This window comes from Hyaloscypha bicolor (assembly GCF_002865645.1).
Source record: "Hyaloscypha bicolor E unplaced genomic scaffold K444scaffold_87, whole genome shotgun sequence".
NCBI classification, from domain to species: Eukaryota; Fungi; Ascomycota; class Leotiomycetes; order Helotiales; family Hyaloscyphaceae; genus Hyaloscypha; species Hyaloscypha bicolor.
In genome coordinates, this window is record NW_020194589.1 from 3,154,866 (window position 1) to 3,178,988 (window position 24,123).

The 24,123-nt window shown below is 29.3% G+C and overlaps 3 protein-coding genes across 3 annotated transcripts; 1 reads left to right on the forward strand and 2 right to left on the reverse strand.

The window, feature by feature from the left end:
• Positions 1-15,630: 15,630 nt before the first annotated feature.
• Positions 15,631-16,240, reverse strand: K444DRAFT_614070 (uncharacterized protein). The gene is made up of 2 exons (XM_024880473.1): positions 15,898-16,240; positions 15,631-15,837 (listed from the first exon to the last, which is right to left on the reverse strand). Exons 1-2 carry the CDS (start codon positions 16,229-16,231, stop codon positions 15,650-15,652), a joined length of 522 nt encoding a protein of 173 aa, XP_024736189.1. The 5' UTR covers positions 16,232-16,240; the 3' UTR covers positions 15,631-15,649.
• Positions 16,241-17,512: 1,272 nt separating this feature from the next.
• K444DRAFT_630892 (uncharacterized protein) lies at positions 17,513-19,092 on the forward strand (the record flags this gene model as incomplete). Its single annotated transcript, XM_024883278.1, has 3 exons — positions 17,513-17,682; positions 17,757-18,606; positions 18,652-19,092. 3 exons carry the CDS (start codon positions 17,513-17,515, stop codon positions 19,090-19,092), a joined length of 1,461 nt encoding a protein of 486 aa, XP_024736190.1.
• A 2,121-nt stretch (positions 19,093-21,213) lies between these two features.
• On the reverse strand, positions 21,214-22,650 carry K444DRAFT_530390 (translation elongation factor Tu; the record flags this gene model as incomplete). Its single annotated transcript, XM_024874893.1, is given in 3 exon segments — positions 21,214-22,347; positions 22,359-22,426; positions 22,476-22,650. 3 exon segments carry the CDS (start codon positions 22,648-22,650, stop codon positions 21,214-21,216), a joined length of 1,377 nt encoding a protein of 458 aa, XP_024736191.1.
• Positions 22,651-24,123: the final 1,473 nt, after the last annotated feature.

Here is a 24,123-nt window from a genome sequence, read left to right on the forward strand (position 1 = left end):
AAAGATTTAATAATAACTAAGTATAGTATTTTACTTATAAACTAATAGATAAATAAAGAATCTAAACCAAACTCTAGAATAATACTTGAGATACTATACTAGCTACTAGTAAAATAACTAGGTAGTAAAGCTTGCTTTTATAGAATTCACGTATAATAACTTTATATATTTAATAATAAAAATATCTCTATTTTATATATTATATAGATTTTATTCTAGTATAGAACTATATATTAAGAATAATATTTCAGAAAAAGAAGTACTAGTAATATATAAAAGAATATAAAGAATTTAAGTAAAATAGGAAGCGCTAGAGAAATAATAATAAGAAGTAATAAATATATAAAAAAAGTATTATAATAAGAAATATATTAATAAGAAATTTAAGATATATAATAAAGTCATACTTTATATAAAGAATATTTAATAATTATAACCTAATATAAAGCTAGTAAATAGATATCTCGGCTTCTTTAAAGTTCTAGAAGTTATAGGAATATATAAATAGGTATATTACTTGAAATTATTATTATTATATTAGATCCATAATATTTTCCACGTTTCTTTCTTAAAATTATAGTACTCGCAAGCTAGTATTATAATAGAACTAGAGCTAGTTAAGATTGAGGGCAAAAAGGAATTCGAGATAGAATTTATTATAGCCTATAAGGAAAGTAGAAAAGAAAGAAAGTATTTTATTTATTAGAAAAGCTACTTACTAATAAATAATATATGGAAATTACTAAGTAATCTAGAAAATATAGCTCAAGAATTATAAGAATACTTGGAAAAAAGTAATATTATAATATTATTAGCTAAATAGAGGCGCAAAAAATAAATGCTTTTATTAGGAAACTATTAAAAAACCATATATTTATTCTTGAAAAAACCATGCGAAAATTATTAAAAACTTTAATTTCTATATCTTATAAATACCCTATTCTCGTAATTACTCTCTATTATTCTTATTATTATTCTTATTAGAATTCTCTCGAGAAATAAATAGCAAATTAGCCTAGAAAGCTATTAGCTATTAGTAAGAAATAAGAAGAAAATAAGCTTACTTAATATTAAAGAATATTAATTATGCCTTTAAGAATACTTTATACTTATACTAAGCTAGTAAGAATTACTTAACTTATTTCTTGAATTATTAAGGGAATCTATTAGCCTTAAATAATAGCTTTAATATAAGAAGTATATATAATTTAGTATAAATAAAGGGCCATAATAGCCTTTTTTCTTTTAGGTAAAGGTTAGGCAAAATACTTATATATATTAATAGCTTAGAGAAAATAGTTTAACTATATTATATATACTTAAGAAATCTTAAATAGTATTAGAATAGGAAATAAAAGAAGGAAATTATAACTTATAGAATTATATTTCTTATTCTTAGAATAATAATAATTATATATCAAGTAGTTATTACTCTTAATATAAGTAAGATTAGGAAACTTAGTAATATTCTTAAAATATTAAAGATAATAAGGGCAAATTAAGGATATGAGAGTATTAGCCAAATAGTTAGTAATAGGCTAATAAGTATTAAGAGAAGAATTTATCTTAATAAATAAAGAAATAAAAGAAGAAATTAGAAGAAGCTTAAAGAAAGCTTAAAAGAAGCTTAAAGAAAATTTAAAGAAGGCTTAAAAGAGAAAGGCAAGAAATAAGAAAGAGCTAGATATAGTATTATAATTAAAGAAAAAGAAGATTAGTTAGTAGGAAAAGGGAGGCCTTTTTATAATACTTTTTCCCTAAATAGTAATCACGAATTTAGAACTAGCTTTATACTAGGAATACCTAGAAAATTTCAAAAAAGAAATTTACGAATAAACTAGAAAATTGAATTAACTTTTCTAAGCTTTTAGGCCTATAAAGTAATAATTTATTCGCGAATAGAGGCTAAGTTAGGATTCACGAACTAATTAGGAGATTAAATAAGCTTTATATCTAATAATATATGTTATATTTATATTACTTTTGCGAGAGGGAATTACTAGAGGCAATTTACGAGCTAGCTAGGTAGGGTTAGTAAACTATATCCTTAATTCTATTACCTAGCATATTAATAGAGTAATTATAGAGAGTTTTTAGGGAAAGCTAATAGCTAGGAAAGTTTCAGGGAAATATTTATAAAGCTATTTATAGTTTTCTCAGGCCTCTTAGGAATAAGGGCCTAGAGAGAGAGTTAATATAATAGGTACACGTAATAGTACATAAATAGGTATTAGATATTATAAATCTAGTTTCCTATTTTGGGTATAGCTTATAATTAGAATTATATGAATTATATGGGATTTCCTAATTAAGTAAAGGGCTTTATATACCTGGCTAAGTACTAGGAAATATATAGGGAAATGCTCCTAGCTTTAGAAAGGGATATTAATTAGTCTTTTATTAAAATTAATTCTTGGAATTAGTTATACTTGCAAGTATTACTTTATAGCTTACTTACCTTAACTACTTATATATTACCTTACTATTACGTGCCTTATAGGTTTATAATATCTTTAATTATAAGATTTCTAATATAATAATATTTAATTACTATATACTTAGTTTATTTATAGAAAATAGGATTTTTAGCTAGTAATAAAGCACTATTATTATTAATATTATAGTTATTATAATATATAGTACTAATAGAAATTAGACTAGAGCTAGAGAAATATCTAGTATCTAAGTAAGGCATCTATAATTACTTAATTATTACACGTGACCCCGAGCTTAAGCTAGTACGTGAGCTCATATATAGCTTATAATTATTTAGATTCGAGGCTTTTTTAGGATTCTTTTCTTTCTTTAGCTTTAAATTATTAAGATAAAAATAATCTAATTATATTTTCTAGGCCCTAGATCTTATATTTATAACAGATTTTATAAATAAGATAAATTTCTTATTTATACTAATTATTATAAATATAAGATCTAGGGCCTAGAAAGCATAATTAGGTTATCTTTATCTTAATAATTTAAAGCTAAAGAAAGAAAAAAATCCCGAAAAAGCCTCGAATCTAAATAATTATAAGCTATATACGGGCCTATATATTAGCTTAAGCTCGGGGTTATATATAATAATTAGGTAATTATAAATACCTTATTTAAATACTAGATATTTCTCTAGCTCTAGTCTAACTTCTACTAGTATTATATATTATAATAATTATAATATTACTTTTTTTCTTAAAATAAGCTTATTTCCGAGCTTTAAAAGTCCCTATTAAATTTCTAAGTTATAGGTCATATATTAAAGGCTAGGGCCTTTTATATATAACTTTAAAGAATTTCTATTTATATTATATAATTTTAGTAATATATTATTCTTAATATAATCTAATTAATAAAAGAGATTCTAGAGTAATCCTAGCTATTCGGGATTCTTATTATAGAAGCTTTAAAGAGCTAGGGTATTATTACTTAATAAGGAAGCAGGATATTACTCCGGATCTGGGTTTTATTCTTTTTACTAGACTTAGTACTTTAGTTTCCTATAAAGTAATTTCATTACTTATATTTCTTAAACTTTATATTTTATTTCCCTGTCTTATAATTCTAATAATAAAGGCTTCGGATTTACTTATCCGGAAAAAGAATTATCTAGGTCTTTATATAGCTTCTTTATATAAAATACCGGATATATTTTTATTAATTCCGGAAACTTAAGTCTAAAAAAATATCTTACTTATTCTAGGATTTCATATAGTTTTTCTATTTAGTAAGCTAGCTTATAGCTCGGATAATTATTTTTCTAGTACTTAATAGTAATTTATATCTTATTTCTTATTCTAAAATTTACTAGTTAATAATACTTATTAGCTTAAGTAATATAATATTCTTATACTTATATTATATTCTTTTATATCTTTTATTATAATTTATAAAGCTATATTACTAGGGCCTTTATTTCTTATTTATTTAGTTCTTTTTTTAAGGTACCTAATTATACTTGGGTTTCCTAGTTAAATAATATCTGCGGTTTATAGCCCTTTTTTATAAGAAATAAGAATTAGCCTATAGTCTTATAAACTAGAGCTACTTACTAGTAATTAATTATTATTACTTATTTATTCTAATTATTCTAGTAATAATTTATATAAAGATATAGCTATTAGTTAAAGTACTAGTTAATAATCTTTATCTAGCTATTAGTTTAGGAATAATTAGTAATTAATAATTTGAGCTTTATATTAATATGCTTATAAAACTTGCTTTAGAAATCTAATATAAACTAGGGGCCTTAATTAGATATTATAGTCTTTAAGATACTAACTTAGTAAACTATATAAGTAAGAAATAGAAATACTAACTCTTTAGCTATTATTATATCTTAGATAAGAATTATAATAGGATACTTATCTAGGTAATTAATAAAAATTACTACTATATTATATTTATTTCTATTTTCTAAATATTTCTTGAAATTTACTAATATATATTACTAGAAGTAATTAGGAACTAGTAATAAATATAAGAGCCCTAGCTTCTTATTTCTAGAAATATAAAATTATTAGTAAGTATAATAATTATTCCTATACTAATTAATATTTATATCTTAGCCTAGCTAGTAATAATAAGCCTAAAGAAGCTATTAAAGCTTGGCTTATTCTAAATATCTTATTAGGGGCTATATATATATTTCCTAAATAAGAGTAATATATAAGGGTATCTCGAGTATTATTATATTATTAGATATAAATAGTTTACTATATTATAAAAAAAGGTTATCTTATAATATCTAAGTACTTTTCTTCTTATTTCTTGCCTTATTTTATAGCCTTTCTAGTTCTAGTAATTCTTAGTTCTCACTTAATAGCTTATTTACTAGCTAGATATTATTATACTAGGTTTTTTCCTAAGCCGGGCTTATAAAAGCCTTAATTAGGGCTAATTAGAAATCCCATATAATATTATTATTAATCTTTTATTATAGGAAAAGAATTTAGGTTTAGTAAATTACTATTACCTTATTCTAGATAATTATATTCTTATATTTCCTATTTAGGGTATTTACTTATTTATTTAACTTATTTACCTAATATATAAGCTTAAAATAATAATAGGAAAAGTACTTTATCTAGTAAGCTTATTTTACTAAAAGCTTTTTTATAGTTATAAAGTATTTAAGGGCTCGGTAATCTAAGTAAATATAAAGAATGCCTTTTATAGGCCTTCTAGCTCTACTTATTATTTAGTTAAAGAGAAAATAATAATAAGTATTTCTTTATTATAAATATTATAAATATTATAGTTTAGCTTTATTAATTATATAATCTTAAAAAAGAATATTATTAAGTACTAGAGTTTTATCTAAAAGTCTTATTATAAGAAAATACTAGCTATAACTCTATTTAATATATTTGTCTTAACTATAATAAGAAGATTCGGGTTATAATAATATAGAATTAATATCGAGAATATAGCTTACTTTAGCTTAGTAAAACCTTCTTAATACTAATCTATTTACTTAAACGGAACTCCCTTATATATTAGAGTTATTAGGGGCTTTACTATATGGCTATATTTCGTAATAAAATACTAATAAAAATTATAAAAACCTAAAAAGCCTTATATTTCTTTAACTATTTTTAGTAATTATTAGTTCTTAATAATTATTATTTTATCTGGATCTATTTTAATACCTCTAATAAAAATAATAAAGCCTAGGTACTTTATATAAATAATCTTAAATTCTAATTTCTTAATATTTACTTAGAGACTAGTATCTCGTAATTACTAAAAAATCTTTTATATATAGTTTTTATATTCTAGGGAATTATTTAAGTAAATTAGAATATTATTTAAATAAGCTATATAAAAGATATTAAGGTAATTAAAGAAAATATTATTTATATATCTCTAATATATAGTAGAGCTATTAGTTAGGCCTTTCTAAAGAACCTTATACTTATAGGCCCTATATCTCATATAAAATATTATAAGTTCTTCTAATTCTAGATCTATTTGGATTTAATAAAATACTTACTAAATATTTAGCTTTATATAGACCTTAGCTTAAGCTAGCTATATAAGAGTCTTATAAATAAAGAAAAAAGAATAATAGTTCTTCTATATTAAGTTATTTAGCTTATAATAGTTAATATAAAATTAGAGAGCTCTATTAGCCTTTTTTATAAAAAGAATTAGAGATATAAAAGAAAACTAGCTTAGCTTAATAAAGCCTTATTAAAGGTTCTTTTTAAAGAAGTACTTAATCTCCTATAGCTTATAGATTAACTATTAATAAAGCGGGAAATACTTTAGGCTTTCTGGGCTTTTAGGATTATTAATTTAAATCTTATAATTATATAGTTAATATAAGAATAAGATATTTAATATTTCTTTTAAGAAAATATTTATAAAATCCTTAAACTTTTCTAGTAAGACTCTTACTAATTACTATAGCTTTATTTCTCCTAGCTATTACTTGCCCGGAATAAACTTATTCTCTTATTATAATTCTAGCTCTTTATTAATCTCAAAAAATAATATTATAAAGAAAAAGTTCTTTTTTTTTATAGATTTATTTAGAAAATAGCTAGCGAGATACCTATAATATTAACTAAGGGCCTTAACTAGATCTTATAGCTTTCTTTTAGATAATATGGATTTAATATTTCTATTTTTAGCTTAAAAAAAACTTCTATATTTCCTAAGGCTACTTATATTTCTCTATAATATTAAGCTTAATTCTTTTACTATATATGGCTTTCTAAGCCCGGCTTAGGAAAAAAATAAAGGGATTTCTTTTTTATAAGCTAAGGTCTCTAGAACTTATTTATAACTATAGCTTTATTTTTTTTATTTATATCTTTTTAGTACTAGTTACTTTTTCCAGATTTCAAGTTCTTATATATAATAGTTAGGACCTTATCCTAATCCTTTTTTCTAGGCTAATTATCTAGCTAAATTAATTTTCTATTCTTATAATTAATTAGAATACTAGTACTTATAAACTATTATTATTTCAAAATTATATTATACTTGCCTAGCCCTATAACTAGTATAAATACTAGAATCTTCCGTTTATTAATTAAGAATATAAGCTTAATATAATAAGTAATAAGTATGGCTTACTTATTATTAAATTCCCTTATATTATAGGATAATACTAATTAAGTAGGCTTAATATCTAGAAATTATTTAATTATTCTTATAAACTTAAAATTAATAAAAGTATATTTGTTTATTCTAGTATTAATAAGAAAAAAAGTCTTAATACCTAATTTATTATTACTAATTATATAAGAGAATATAAATACTTTATCTCCTAGTAATTAGCTTAAATTAATTTCTATTATATCTATATAATATAGCCCTAAAAAGAAAACTTTTTTTAGGGATTCTTATTTCTCTATTTTATATCCTTAGATAGCTTACTTATAATAAGTATTACTAGCTTAGTTACTAAAACTTACTTTATATACTTTGTCTTAGGCTCTAGATAATTCCTAGATATATAACTAAATTTATTATAGTTATAGTATTTAAGATCTAAGAATTCGGTTCTCGAAATAATAGGCTTATTTATTACTAGAGTCTTAGAAGCAGGCTTTATATAAGAAATATCTCCTGGGCTTAGCTTATTTATATCTTTATTAGCTTTCTTAAATACTTATTCTTTTTTTTTATAGTAAGCTCGGATTTACTAATTATTTATAATATAATATTATATGAACTTTATAATATAAATAACTAGGTTATTATAATATATAGCTATGGCCTCTTAAAGCTTTTAGGTAAGCTTATTATTTAGGTTATTCTTAAGGTCTTATAAGTTAATATTTCCGTTTATTATATATCTCAGGAATAGAATATAGAACTTCTAAAAAATCTGGCTCTTTTTTATAAATAGCTTCTTAAATACTTACCGAATATTATATTTCTTATTTGGGTTACTATATAGCTTCTTTAAATAAATATATAATTCCCTAATAATCTTATATATATATTAATTATCCTAGTTTAGGTAAAAAGAAATTAGTATAAAAATATAGCTATTTATATAGCCGAATATATAAATAATCTTAAGGTTCTCTATCTAATAAGTATTAGAATTACTATAGAGCTTATTCTTAATCTAAACTAATTAATTATTAAAGATAATACTATTTTTAATTATATTTTTAAAAATAAGAGAATTAGGGAATTTAATTAAGTATTTACTTTCTAGAATAAGGGAACTAGTTATTCTAATAAGCTATATAATAAGCTTCTTAATAATAGCTTTATTTTTTTATAGGGCTTGCTTGATTTCTTTTAGCTAATTATAATAATTCTTATTATAAGTAAAAATATTATATATTTTTAGAATTAGTTTAATAATTTCTTTATATAAAGCCTCTGGGTTCTAAAATAATTCTTAGAACTTTATCTTTAATAAGGCAGGTTTCTCTTTTTCTTTTACTTTCTAGAAAAAAGTATTTCTTTTATTATAAATATTAATAAGATATTCGAATTCCTTAAGAAACTTAATAAGAAACTCTAGTTTACTTTCTAGTAATATACTAGTAGTATCTTATATTATAGCTTCTTCTAACTTACCTAGTTATTCTAGGGCTTTCTTTTATTCTAATATTAATTAACTAGTTCGGAAATAGTTATAATATATTATATCTATATTTATTAAAAACTAATTAGGTAAGTATTATTTAGATTCTTTATAAGATTAAGAAATAGGTGAGCTTTAAATTATATTATAAGTATAAAATCTAGGGCCTAGAAAATATAGTTAGATTATCTCTATCTTAATAATTTAAAGCTAAAGAAAGAAAAGAATCCCGAAAGAGCCTCGGATCTAAATAATTATAAGCTATATACGGGCCTATATACTAGCTTAAGCTTAGGGTCACGTATAATAATTAGATAATTATAAATACCTTACTTAGATACTAGATATCTCTCTAGTTCTAGTCTAATTTCTACTAGTACTATATATTATAATAACTATAATAAAATCCTAGTTTCTCTAATAAGGCCTTTATATATATAGCTTCCTTAATTACTATATTTATAGTAATATATTTAGCTTTTATAATACTTTAAGCTATAATAAATTATAATTTAGATTTCTAGCTAATTATATTACTAGCTAATAAAATAATATAACTACTAGTTAATTTAGTAAATAATATATTACTTATATAATTTGTATTATAATAGCCTAATATATATTAGCTATAATTCTTATAATAAGTAATTCCATAGTCTTTAGTACCCTTAAGGTACTTATAAACTCTCTTTACTGCAGTAAAGTGGATATTACTAGGATTAGACGCAAAACGAGCTAGTTTAATTACAGCAAACGCTATATCTACTCTAGTACCAAGCATAATATATAATAAAGAGCCTATAAGCATTTGAAATAGCTTTATATCCTCTTTACTTGCTTGTTCTTTATTGGGTTCTAATTTGGTATAAGAATCCATAGGAGTAGATTTAATTTTAGCATCCTGTAAATTATACTTATTAAGTACTTTATTAATATAAGTAGCTTGACTTAGTTTAATAAAGCCCTTATTAAGATTGAAATCAATATCGATTCCTAAATAATCTTTAATAATTCCTAGATTTTTAATTTTAAAATTCTTACTTATAAAGTTAATAAAGTTATTAAATATAGTTTTACTAGAAACTAATATAACTAAGTTATTAATATATAAATAAATAATTACTTTAATAGTATTATTTATAAATAAGTAAGCTTTACTATTTAATACTTTAAAACCTAGTTTTTCTAATTTCGGTTTTAAGATATAAAACTAAATTCTAGCTAATTACTTTAATTTATATAAGGCTTTATTTAGCCTTAGTATATAATTAGAATATTTAGAGTTTATAAAGCTTTCTAGCTATTCTAAATATAATAAAGTATTAATTACTTCTTATATAAAGGCTAAAACTATATTAGCTTTAAATATAACTAGGTTATATAATATAGCTAGTATAAAAACTAATTTCTATACTATTTACTTAATAATACTAATATAAGTTTTAATATAATTTAGCCTATATAATTATTTAAAGCCTTTTATTATAAATCTAGATTTAAAAATAGGAATTAAACTCTCTATATCTTTAATCTTATATACTTATTAACTTTTTAATACCTTAGTATTATTAGGTCTAGGTACTAGATCCCAAGTATTATTATTTTCTAAAATATTTAGTTCTATTTTCATAAATTTAATTCAATTATTTTTATTAGAACTATTTATAGCTTTTTTATAAGATTTAGGTTTAATTAAATCTTTAATCTCGATTTTATTTTTTTTTATTTTTTTAATTTTTTAATTTTATTAATTTTATTAATTTTATTAATTTTATTATTTATAAGGGAATTATTAATACTAGAATTCTTATTTATATTAGAATTACTAATTATAATATAAATATTTATATTTTTTTTAAAAATCGATTTTTTATTAATATTTGAGTTAAATATTAATAAATTATTAAAATTATTCTCTTTAACTATATTATAAAGATTACTCTTATCTCTTAAAAAAGAGGTAGTATTAATTAAATTAGGATTAGTTATTCCCTAATTTAATAAATCTAAATAAGCTAAAGAAGCTATATTATATATATTAGATATAATTATATTTAAACTAGGATCTAGTAATTTAAAAGATTTAGTAATCCTATAACTAGGATTTAATTTATCTAAATTATTATTTCTATTATATTAACTTATAATAGTTTTATTACTAGTTTAATGAGTTTTACTTTTTTTTAGGTATAATAGAGAGGCTTAATTCGTTTTTACTTATATTATATATATCTTTCTTTTTCTTTATTAAAGGCTTTTTATTATATATAAATATATAGTTATTATAGTCTAGTAAATCTAGCTCTAAAAGAGTATTATAATTATTTTTATAATTAAGTTCTTTTTTAATTACTATATCTCTAGTAATTATAATTTTATTATTTTTAGATAAATAAATAATAAAATTATTAAAGAATTTAAATTCTACTAATATATTTTTTTTAGACTTATTACTAAAGTTTTTACTACCTCTAGTTTATTTAGGGACTAAGATATAGTATAAAGAGCCTAATATCTTAATATAAGATAAATTAGGTTTTTATTTAGTTATTAATTTATAAGAATTAGTATTAATAATATTATTATAAGTATAATTTTTAATATATATAATTTTTTAAATTAATATAAATTATAGCTTTAAAAATATATAATAATTAATTATTCTAATAAATACAAATTAAGCCTTTTAGCTTTACTATTTTAGGCTTAAGTATATATACTATTATATTCTAGTAATAAGCCTTTATTCTTATAAAAGATATTTAATTTAATAGATTTAAATTTCCTTATATTATTTAAATATATTCTTTTAATCTTAATCTTAAATTAAGTTAAAATTATATTATAATAATTAATTATAATATTATAAATATTAGATTTAAATTTAATTATATAAATTCAAATATATTTACTAGTATAGTAAATAATTATAAATATATAGTTTTCCTCTTTTAATTCTTTAATTTTAAAGAAGCCTAATATATTACAATTTATAAATTCTAATATATTAATTAGGCTATATGGTTTTTAGTTAATTATTTCCTTAAATTTATTATAATAATAATTATTATAGTTATTTAATATATTATTAGAAATAGGAATAATTAGCCTAATAGAATTTTTAGTACTCTTAATTATATAGTTCTTATTAATATATAAAAATTATTAATAATATAAATCTAATAAAGTATTCTTTTTATTACTCAGATTTAAAGTAGGATTTTTACTATTACTAATAAAGAACTTATAATTAATTATATTATAAATTATAAGTTCTAGTATTTTATAGTTTATATAAATTTTATCTAAAAAATAAATATTTAAATACTACTTAGTATTTATTATAATATTTTTATTATAACTTAATATAGCTAAGTTCTTTTTAAATAATATTTCCTATTCTTTATTAGTTAACTTCTTAAAGCTAATTAAGATAGTTTTTATATTAGGAATATAATTAATATTCTTAATTAAAAAGGTATCTTTATTAATAAAAATAGGGATATGGCCTATATCTTTAATAAGTAATTTTATATTATTAGCTATAATTACTAATTTATTATAAATCGGCTTATAGTTTATTAAATAATCTTTATAGGAAATATAATATTTAGAAGTCCCTAAATCCAGAATTAGTTCTCTATTATTAAAATTAGAGCTCTTTTTAAGAGCTTTTTTTTTAATAATATTTAAAAACTCTAATTATTTCTTAGAGAAATTAAAGTCTTTAGTAATTTTTAAGAACTTAATTTCCTTAAATATTTTAATAATATTTTTAGATTTAATAATATTATCTAGTATAATATTATTATTATTTACTAATAAAGTACTTATAATAGCTTTAGTAAATTACTTTTTTTAAATATAACTTTAGGCTTTTTAAGCCCTTTTTTATATTTATTACTCTTATTTCCTTTAGAACTAGAGTAGTTATTCCTTAATTTAGGATATTTAATAAAGCATTTATTTTCTATATATCTCTTTTTATTATAATATTTGTAATAGGACTAATTATTATTAAAGGAGGCTTTATTAGCTTCTAAATTAGAAGTAAGCCTTCTTTTTTCTAATATTAAATTAGTAATAAGTTTACTAATATTAATAGCTTTAAGGCTATTTATTAATTTCTTATATTTACGAGAAATATAATTATTATAAGAACCGGAAAAACCCTTTAATATTAGCTAAATAATAATAGAATCGGGTATAATTTGCCCTAATTCCCTAAGATATATAATAAATAACTAAATATTACTAGTATATTTATTTATATTATTAAAAGAATTATAATTATTATTTATTATTTTATTAAAATAGTAACTAATTAATTCTAAGCTAAATTAGCCAAATGTTATAATAATAGCTTTATATAAGTCTTTAGTATCTGCCTTATTTTTAAATTAATTATTATTATTTATTAATATAATTAATTTTAAGGCTCCTAAAGCTCTTTTATTATTATAATTAAATTCGGAAACTTAATTAGTATATCTAGCCATTAATTTAGCTAATAAAAGAATTCAAATTCTAGACTCTTTTCCTTCTTTATTAGACTTAGTCTCTATTTTATAATATAAAAACCTATTAGATATAGCTTTAGTATTATTAATATATAATATATAGCTATTTATTTCTAGGAATAAATTAGTATTAGTTTTCTACTCTATAAAATTAGAGCTACTAACTAGCTTATTATTCTTAAAAAATGAAATACTAGTATTAGATATCTTTATAATTCTTTTTTAGAGTTTTTATTCTTAAGTTTTAAAGGAAACTAATTAGTAATTTGAACTTTACTTATATATTTAAGACTTATAATATAGTCTTAAAATCCTAAATTTAATAATTTAGGTATAAGTAATAGTTATAAGGTTATAATAAAAATTATAGCCTATTTGGGATTATATTTTCCCTTTTTTCTTTAATAAATCTTTAAAGATTTCTTAGTTATAATTTATTTTTAAAAGTTTTAACTAATTAAAACTAAGATAATATATCAAAAATTCTAATTTATTGAATTTGTATTTAGTAAATAATAATAAGGCTATATTATGAATTATAGCTATTATTTATTAATAGATAATTTTGGTTTAGTTAAAGAATTTAAATTCTTTAATTAAAATTACCGTTTTTTTTTACGAACTAAAAAGCTTAGTTTAATGGCTTTAAGAGTACTATAGACTATAGTACTAATATAATACTTTGAGTCATAAATTATAGTTTATTAATTCGTAAATTAAGTAAACTTATAATTTTTATAACTAAGATTTAAATTCTCTTTAACTTAAAGAATTAAATTCTACTTATTACTATTATAAAGAACTCTTACTTTCTAATTTTAAACTAGTAATAAGACCCTTATTATTTCTATAAAAGTAAAAGGGCTATAGCTAAAATAGGTAAATATATATAAAGTAATATTAATTATTTATATAATATAAAAAATTATAAAATAATTTTTAAAGTCTTAATAATAGTAATTTTATTAGTAGTTCTTAATTCTTTAAGGGTTATTCTCGTAATTATTATTATAGGTAATAATAATTAACTTTTTAAAGTATTATATATTTTAAAAGCTTATATTTAGAAAAAATCATATATATAATATAAATATTATATATTATATAATTAGACTATATTTACTCATATAGTATATTATACCTATATATAGCCAAATATATTAAGAATTATACTAGAGATATATTTGAAATATATATTTATATAATATTATTAAATATAAATATAAGAGCTAAGACTAATTATATTACCTAAAGCTAATTATAGTTATACTAATATATAGCTAAATACGACCTAATATAAGTAATTATAGAGAGATATAACTTATTCTTCGAAATAATAAGCTAGAATTCTTTATATAAGAACTGAATCTTTAATTACTAGGTAATTAAAAATCAGGAATTTATATATTACCCGCTATAGGTAGCGTAATTACTTGTTCTTACAGATATATAGTTAAGAGGTTATAGTTTATATATTTACTATAACTTTATCTCAGGGACTTAGGCAAGCCTATAATTATTTATATTTATAGATTAGTTTAATTAAAGGGAGAATTTTCTTACTTTTAAGTAAAAGTAGAAGAAGTATTAATTTGCAATTACAAATACTCTTAGTTTAAAAAATTAAGGGTATTACTACTATATCGGAATAGTTAGAATTAATAAGGAAATAAGGTCTTAAAGACTAAAGTCTTAAAGAGTAAAGTAAAGTAATGATTTAAGATTATAAAGTAAAAAGTAAAGTAATTCTAAAGTACTATTTGAGTGCTTAATTTTCTGGTTCTAAGAAAAGAAATCTAGTTACTTAAATAATAAAATCTAGCTATATTAAACCACAAGAATAACTCACAACTTTACTAATTATAATAAGTATGGCCTATAAATCCACTAATTATTAGAAATCAAATTATAAGACGGCTAAATAAATGTCTCATTAAATCATAATTATAGCTTAATAGATGCCCCAATCTTATAAATCAAATCCTTAGTTCCAAATCCAAGTCACGTTCTTAATTAGCTAAGAGCTTACTAAGAAATCATGTTCTTAATTAGCTAAGAGCTTACTAAGAAATCACGTTCTCAATTAGCTAAGAACTTACTAAGAGATTTTAGCTACTTATAAGAGAGCTCTCTTAGATAAGAGATAAAATAGCCTAATAAAGCTAGTTTAATTTTTATAATTTATAGTTATTAGTTAACTATTTAATATAAAAATTTAAGTCTTTATAGAATAATAATTCTTAAGTTAAAGACTTTTTTAAATCTCTTAGTTACTACTTTAATTTTAGAATTTAATAATTAAAGTAATTATTAATTAAAGTAGATTTTGTTTTAAATATAAAATACTATATATAGTAGTATACTATATAAAAAGGTTCTAGTATTTTTTATTTAATATATAATAACTTATATTATTAAAGAAAGTAATATATAAATAATTATTTAATTATTTAAATACAACAAAAATGAACGGCGAGTAGGTGAGATCACTCGTCTTAGGTGCAGCATAAAAGATCGTAATTTAGTTGACATTGGTGAACATTCCTATTCCGTTATAGTACCCCTTCACAAGAGCTGTTTATTGCTTTACCGTCATCCAAGTACTAGTAGCTGTCGCTATTCCTAACATCGTGCCTCCAACCCACTGAGCTGCTCCACTAATAGCAGCAATACCATATCCTCCCGCCCCAGCACTTGTTAGAGTTGCGAACAAACTTGGCGCAACTACATTGCCGATTGTAGCCTGAGCTGAAGCGGCTGTAGTGCCTACCACGAGCTGATCAGTACACTTTTCGAGAAGAAATCTTTCTTATAGATGCCACAAACCACCGATAATTCCACCTACTCCAAATCCAGCCCAATGAAGAGCGCCGATTACTGGCGTGGCGACAACTGCTGGCATAGCAACTATAGTTAAACCGCTTGTTCCTAGGGCGATAATACCAGCCTTGGCTGGGTTATTCTTTGCTGACTCAAGAGCGACCGAAATCGACTGGCTTGCCACGTCCCACCCATGGCGAAAATATCCTGTCCAGTTGGGGGCCATCGATTTGGAAAGTCTGTTCCTGGTGGCGAGTGAAGTAGAAATATCAAAGGTTGACCTGGAGAATGTGTAAACGAAAAATACTAGTGCAATGCTATTTGTATCGTGGAAGGTCATGGAATAATGTGGAAATAGGTTAACGTTGTGCAACGCAAAGTACCCCCCCTAATTAAATGTAACAGTGGGTCCCCGCAAAACCAGCCTGGCACGGTCCAGTTGCCATACCAAAAAACCCCTGCACTTGGACCCACTGACATTTAATTAGGGGGGGGAGAGTACGCAGTACAGCAAGCCGAATAATACCCCTGCAATGCGCCTTGCTGAAAACGGCAAAGCTGTGTGCAAGGATTACTTCCGAAAAGTGGGGCCAAACTTTTCATAAGAGAGTGTTTGGGAGAAGCCGGTTTTCGAAGCTTACTGTAATCCCTCAACCTTTTCTCACAGTAAGAAGGCTTCGTGCGAGCCGCAGGCTAGCACTTTCGTATGCCTCGTACTTCTTAGCTTGCTAAGAGAAGAAGGCTACTAAAAAAAAGCTTACCGAACACTCTTTCCCGGGCAAATTCTTCACGCTAGTACGAATGAAGCTACTCAAAATTTTACAGAACGTGAGTATATCTCATACCTTGCATGTACCTTCGTACTTCTTAGCTTGCTAAGAGAAGAGCTAAGAGAAGAAGGGGCTAAAAAAAGCTTACCGGAAATTCCCACACCGAAACCCGGGCATAAGTTAGTCCGGTCCGAGTCGAAAAATTTAAACCCTGCAAGTGCTTTCACGTGTTCTATTAAGTGGGATGTATGTGCCTAAATTATAATCTTATCTACGCATGATCTTTCTTGCGTCTTCCAACTATATCTCGAGCCAACTTTGCCTGCTAGGCTGTTATTGTGTCTCCTTGATTTTGGAAATGCCTTCTCCTCCTGAACCCCTTTTCACTCCTTCTGCGTCTCAAACCAGTAGTTCTCAGAATGCTGAGGTGCCAGACTTGAAGGAAATGATTCGTCAGGCAGGGCATAGAAGCTCGATAATGCTGACGATAATGTTTAGCCCAACCATCTGTCTCACGTGACCAACACCGCCGTTTCTCAACCCTGGCCCATCAGTAGAAGCGAACTTCTCACTGGAAAAACAAAGGTGCATATCCACAGCCCTGTCAAATCCACAAATGCCCGTACGAGTACACGTGGCCCTGGTGTGGTTTTCTCTACCTTTGATTAGTTAGCCAGCAGGTTATAATTTGTGGCCATTGTGGCTTAGCTCAAAATCTGGAAGAGTTCAAGGCAGATGCCGATTTCGCTGCCTAATTCGCATTCTTCCCTTTTGTGTCCTCTCCAGACATTAACATTACTTTGTATTCACTAAGAGTTGGTATTAAGTAGATACTCAGACAGGTACATTCCATGGCTGCTAAAATTGCTGCTTCTCCTAGTTCTCCAGTAGAGGTATGGGCGTGCTACTGGTCCCTGAATGCCTCGAGAATGATGTACGAGGAAATCTTAGGCACGGAGATAAGGTTTTTTAAGCCTAAGAAATCCTCGGTCAAACACGATGAAATTCATACGCTGCTCTGGTACGTAAGTAGGAGAACTCTCAGTCACGTCTTCTAGATCATTGATAGTTTCAACATTGACTAAGACTACGCAGCCTTGTGAATTATCCAGGCAATATGCGGGTGATCTGGAACAACACTAAGGGATTTCCACCCTCCTTGATCACCTATCTTGGGTCTGTTGGTGCTTTTTCTCCAGGATCATCGACGGTACCGGTGTGGAGTGAGGATTGCAAATTGTCATTCGTAGACAGTTACGTACGGCTGGTGAAGAAGGCTCACCACAAGAAACAACAGCCAATGTATCCCCTAGGCAGTTCTGAGATCCAAAGTCACCCTTTCGCTGTCTGGACTGGCGGAACTTCGGGCGGCCGAGAAGTAATCATGGTTTTCGGGAAGTGGAGTGCGGCTGATGTTCTTCGATTGTCCCAACACTATTCCCTTCGACGCCGATGGGAACGACTTGTCGCTTGCCATGAATGGATTTACCATGATTTATTCACTGTTCTTTCAGACTGGGTAAACATCCGGAATGCTGCTGCTAGGGAGCTGAGAGACCGAAGTATTGAGGTCAATCAAGAGACTTTCACTGGCAATGTGCTTCAACGTATGCGGAGGTTGAATCGGGCCATGGCAACCAACATCCTCTTACGGGAGTCCTTGTTGATACAACAGAGCTCACTTAAGGAAATTATAGCTCTCGCGTCCGAGAGATATACTGAATTTCGAGGCCTGGGAGAGGACGCTGCTGAGATAAGCTTTATTTCCAGGTGTATCCAGGTGGACAAAACTTTGAGTCACGACCTTTCTGTTATTCAGGGAATTCTTGAGCAACTGCAGAACCTGATGACCATGATAATTTCGGTTGAACAAATTTCGACTGGCCAGTCAGTGGCTCGACTAACTTACTTGGGCTTTGTTTTTCTCCCACTTTCTTTCGTCGCTGTAAGTCATCTTTCTCAGTACCTTACCGAGCTAAATATCCGGTAGGCCATATTTGGCATCACGACTTTCACTGCCAGTCCCAAATGGTACCCCGTTGGAGCAGTCTCTGCACTTCTGGTCACTATCATAGTTGCTCTATGTACGCCATATCTGCTGTCAGCATGGAGCAGTAAATCAGCAACTCTGGGAGGTTATTTGTCTCGAGCAAAAGAGCCAGAATATCTGGACGTGGCCGAAAGGGGGCGGTCGTTGAGCAGAGTAGCCTCATCCAGGGGATCTGAGATCCTCTATACTCGCCGTGACGGATCATGGCCACGTTCTGGTGTGGATGGATCCTATGGCTTGTCGGTTCCAATTTTCTCCGAGGCACTGCATCTGGACAAACCTGATACTGTGGTCTTACCAGCAATATTGGTGGCAAATAATGGGAGTAAATCTCCTGAACGGGTCAGGTTGTCATCGACTAAGACGGCCCACACAGTCTAAACTGTATGCCTAAACGCAGTCCGCCTTGGCGTTAGGATACGTCAACGGAGAGTAACCTGAATACTTTTTGAAGATCGTCAGGAAAAAAGATTCAGAAGCTGAAGAGAGGAAGCAGAATATGCACTGTAATAAGGATCGGCTCCGTTGAAAGTGTGACTTCAGAAAAGACACAGAAAGGTCATTTTGAATTGGCTTCTTGTAACTGGGGCTTACCACAATATGTATCTCTGTCCAATTAAGAGTTCCAATTTGATGGAAAACAACATTTCATCTCTCCCCTTCATTTTAGCAAGATCTATAAGGAGCAACCGCGCATATACAGAAAACCGCTCACGCTACATTACATGATCCTTTAGAAACAGGAGCTAAAACTTCGTAAATCGGAGCAAAGCTATCATCTAGAGAAGATTCCGGGGAGATCAGTGTCTTCAAGGGACCAAATAAGGCCCTCCATATTCTCAAATAGCTTTTAATGCGAGCTCGGGCTTCCGTAGCGCGTGCTCAAGCTGTGCTCAGGAATGCTCACCAATAGCTCAGGCTAAAGCAACATCAGCTCAGGTTTAAAGACGGAAATGGAAAAATATCATGAAATCATTCTAGTATGAGATTCCCGGCTACTGCGCGTATTGAGCCACGAAGAGTAAAAGACCGAGAAAGAGAACAAGAAGCTACTATCCGTGGGAAGAAGACGAGGTTTAATAACCTTACTTCTGAAAAACAAGCCCGGGAACTCTGGCGTTTATAAGACGAAACGCGGCTATGTCTTATAAACGTTCTAGAGAAGTTCATGTTATAGATTAAGTTCGAAGGCTTCATGCGAGCCTATGGCTCGCACTCTCGTGGGACGTGCGGGATCGTTTTGCTCTAACCCAAATATCGTTAGTCGCTTCGACTCGAGGTACTGATCCGCGTGGCAACCTTACCTGAATTTACACGCCATAGCAGCCACAAGGCTAATAACGATATCCTGCATAGTGCTGAGGCCTTAGAGCTCGGATAAGACCTCTTTATAAAGTATTAGAGATAATATAAGCTCGGTGGTAGAGCTGTGGTGGTGAAACTTTCTAGTGGGAGGGGTTTAGGGTATCCGAGAGTAGCTATGAAATATAACTTATAAAAATTTATAGGAGATATTAAAGTATGCACAGATTTTAAGATGCTTTAAGTCTAAGTACTTATTATATTTTTCGGCACACCGGTTTTTTCGGTACGAAGGTACACAGGGATGGACGTTAGTTATTTTGAAGTCAACTTCTCTTGATTACCTCTGAATGTACCACAATATTTTCGTACAAGGAGCGCGATGCTCAATCGGGAAGATATCTTTTATTTGAAACTAAAAAACTAAACCTCTGCATGAGCTTGACAGTCTTCAACCTGGTAACTCAATTTGGCAACTTGACCTGGTCGGTGCATTTCACCTGATCCACTTTACCTTTGGCTGTTCACGATGGAAGAACGGATATAGAAGTAAAATTTACTAAGTAAGCCATTATACCAGGTCAGAACGACGTGCAACAAATGTGATGGCGGGATCAATGTAATGGTCGAAGGCTCAAAGTTCAATGAATCTCATGTATTGAAAATACTAAGCTGGGAAGCAAAGAAGGGAGGAATGCCTCGACCTTTTAGTATTATCTCGCCCAAGCATTCCGGCTTAGCTCCGTTTTGCACCTGTTTCCGATTCCCTATTCCCGGCAGATCATGCCGTTATGCCAGCCGTCACAACAAATCTCTATCAAATACGAAATCCTCTAAGGGGATCATCACCGGGTCAAATACGATAGATCGGAGAGAGCTACTCTAATGCAACAGGTCGTATGCAGATTCAAGGGGTACGCCAAATCTGTACAAAGCTTCTATTCCGCTCCACGCCTTCTATGTTACAAGTTTAGGAAGACACAGCTCGAAGAGAGGAGAAGGTGTTATCCGCCAATAATCTACAAAAGGTGCATTGCAAATCACAGCGAGCGTGAGCAAAAAAGCGGAACGGAACTCCATTTCCATTGCCCCTGCCTGTCATAAAAGCCATGTATACAAGAAACTGGCCTCCCACTCAATTCCTACAAGCCATCTTATTGCTTTCCATGCCGGTTTTGATTTTGGTTTTGATCGATGACTTTACTTGATGATTCTGGTCACCAGGCCGGTAGCAACGGTGCGTCCTCCTTCTCGAATGTTGAAGCGTTGCCCGACATCAATGGCAACAGGGTGCCCAATCTCGCACTTCATCTCCACGTTGTCGCCTGGCATAACCATTTTCGACGCCGCATCCTCGGTTCCCTCAGGCCAGAAGAGTGCAGCTGCCTCATCGGCGGTTCGGATGAAGATCTGAGGCCGGTAGTTCTCGTGGAAGCCGGTGTGTCGTCCTCCTTCCTCCTTGGTCAGAACGTACATCGAGACCAAGAACTCGGTGTGTGGCTTTGTTGTGCCGGGGGCAACAATAACCATTCCTCGCTTCACGTCCTCGCGCTTCACACCACGGAGCAAGAGTCCGGAGTTATCACCTGCTCTTGACTCGTCGCAGGACTTCTTGAAGGTCTCGATGTCGGTCACTTTGGTCTTGATTGGCGTCTCACTCTTTCCAACGAGCTCGACTTCGGAATCTCTCTTCAAGGTACCACGCTCGACTCGACCGGATGCGACTGTTCCACGACCAGGGATAGAGAAGACGTCCTCAACGGACATGAGGAATGGCTTGTCGAGGTCACGCTGAGGAGTTGGGATCCAGGTATCAACGGCAGCGAGAAGCTCATCAATCTTCTGCTCTCCAATCTCTGGTCTTCGGCCTTCAAGAGCACACAGAGCGGAGCCCAAGATAATTGGCGTCTCATCGCCCTCAAATCCATAGGTTGTAAGCAATTCTCGCATTTCCATCTCAACCAATTCCAACATTTCCGGGTCCTCGAGAGCATCGACTTTGTTAACAAAAACCACGATCTTCTGGACACCGACCTGCCGAGCAAGCAGCAGATGTTCTCTCGTCTGAGGCATTTGTCCGTCTGAAGCTGCTACGACAATAACAGCTCCATCCATATTTGCGGCACCGGTAATCATGTTCTTGATGTAATCTGCGTGGCCAGGACAGTCGACGTGGGAGTAATGTCTGGCATCGGTCGAGTACTCGATGTGTGCTGTGGAAATCGTAATACCGCGCTTCCGCTCCTCGGGTGCCTTGTCAATCGAGCCATAGTCGAGGAAGCTTGCCAATCCCTTCTCTGCCTGTCTCTTTGTGATCGCGGCCGTCAATGTGGTCTAAAAATCACGTTAGCTTGTGCTTCTTGCCTGTCTCGAGTCTCCTGTGCCTTTCCGTGATCGACGTGACCAATTGTACCTAATACAGTCAGTGGAATCTCCAGAATTTTGTTGCAAGATGTACACACCGATATTAACATGTGGTTTCGTCCGCTCAAAGACAGTAGCATATGTGCGCGCGCCATTCAGCACCGAAGCTCCACTTCGATGAGCTTGCAGCAAGGGGCTCACGGAATTGCCTTGATGCAGCGCAGACCGAGCTGTCCGCAGGAAGGGAGCTACTGACCGCACAAAGACCGGCATCTTGTTGGTACAATTGGGAGGTAGGGAAGAGAGGAGATGAGGAAATAAATGGGCCGTTGTGCCACTGAAGATTGAAGATTGAAGCTCGCCCGACATTTTTCTTAGCGTGGATTTTGGGCCGGGGTTGTGGTTTGCACGTGATTTGCCGGTCCCCCTATTAGGAAAAGGGGTGTAATTGTTTGGTCCTTCAACTTGATTGTGCCAAGATTTCCAGGTTCATTCGACTGCTGAAATTACATTTAACTGTACATCCATGTTCATTATTCACGTGCTAAATACCATTAACTAATAAGTCGAGGTTCATTCGCCACTTATTATTTTGCAAATGTACCCTAACTTGAAGGAACCTAGGATTGTATGTGACTATCAGGTTTCTGTCTTCTTGTCACAGCAGACGAAAGCAAATTACTCCATACCACCATGAAGATGTACCTTGCAGGTCGGCAACGATGCTACTGAATGAACCACCCCAGCCATGAACACCCAAACACTCCTTGTCACTCTCCTCCCTCCTCTTATATAACCTGTTGTTATGCTGAGCCGCAAATTATGAGTTGTTTGACTTAAGTATTAAAGTTTAGAGGCATCCTTCGTGGTTGTTTGGGGGCATTTTAGGTGGGGTCGCTGACTCGACTCGCTTGGGCGTTCAGCGAAGTGAAGATATACTTGTAAATTGGCTCTCACGAATTCATATTCGCTTTTGTAAGTTGCCAAGTGCGGACGCCCGCACTTAGCTTTCCTGCACTTGACAGATAACCTTGCATCGCCTCCCAAAATTTGTTTAGAATCAAATAAGTGTTTCCATTACTAAATCTCAAAACCTCCACGAACATATATCCAAGAAGTCTACCCATCTCTTTCCTTATCAACTTAAAAATCACTCACAAGTATCCTGAGCATCCTCACCCGCCTCTTGTACAACAGTGGTACCGCTTCCACGTCATCTAGCCTAGGCTTAAATTCAAGCAATTAGAACTTGGCATTTGAATCTCGACTAAATGTCTTCCTCTAAAAACATTTTATACCTCGCAGATTCGTTTATCTTTTCCACAGACTAATACAAAACAATGTACAACCTTCACAAATTGATACCTTTCAGTCGAAGCCTGACATGGAATTATCTCAACCTTTTTTCTAATCGACGAAAAACTCAAATCCCGAGCCAATACAACAAACCTCGAATTATATCCGTTATCAGCTATTTCGCTCTCCATGCTTACTTCGGAATCCCCCATAAATTGTGAAATCCTTCGGCATCATATTTGGCATCCCGTTCGCGGTACTTTCCACACTTTGTCCAATCGCTTGGAGTATCCGCCTTGTACTTTACGTGAAGAAACGCCGAGCGCCCCAGCTAAGCCTAGCAGTTGAGTATCAGAAGAAATTTGACTAATTCATCAAGTACATGAAGATGATAGTGGATTTGGCAAAAGATCCTAGTTGTGGTGTTGACTATGATGGTGAGCCCTGTCT

Coding starts and splice junctions, on each gene's coding strand:
- K444DRAFT_614070 (XM_024880473.1), bottom strand. CDS start 16,231: ATGACCTTCCACGATACAAATAGCATTGCACTAGTATTTTTCGTTTAC. Junction 15,838..15,897: donor AGTAGGTGGAATTATCGGTG/GTTTGTGGCATC, acceptor AGCTCGTGGTAG/GCACTACAGCCGCTTCAGCT.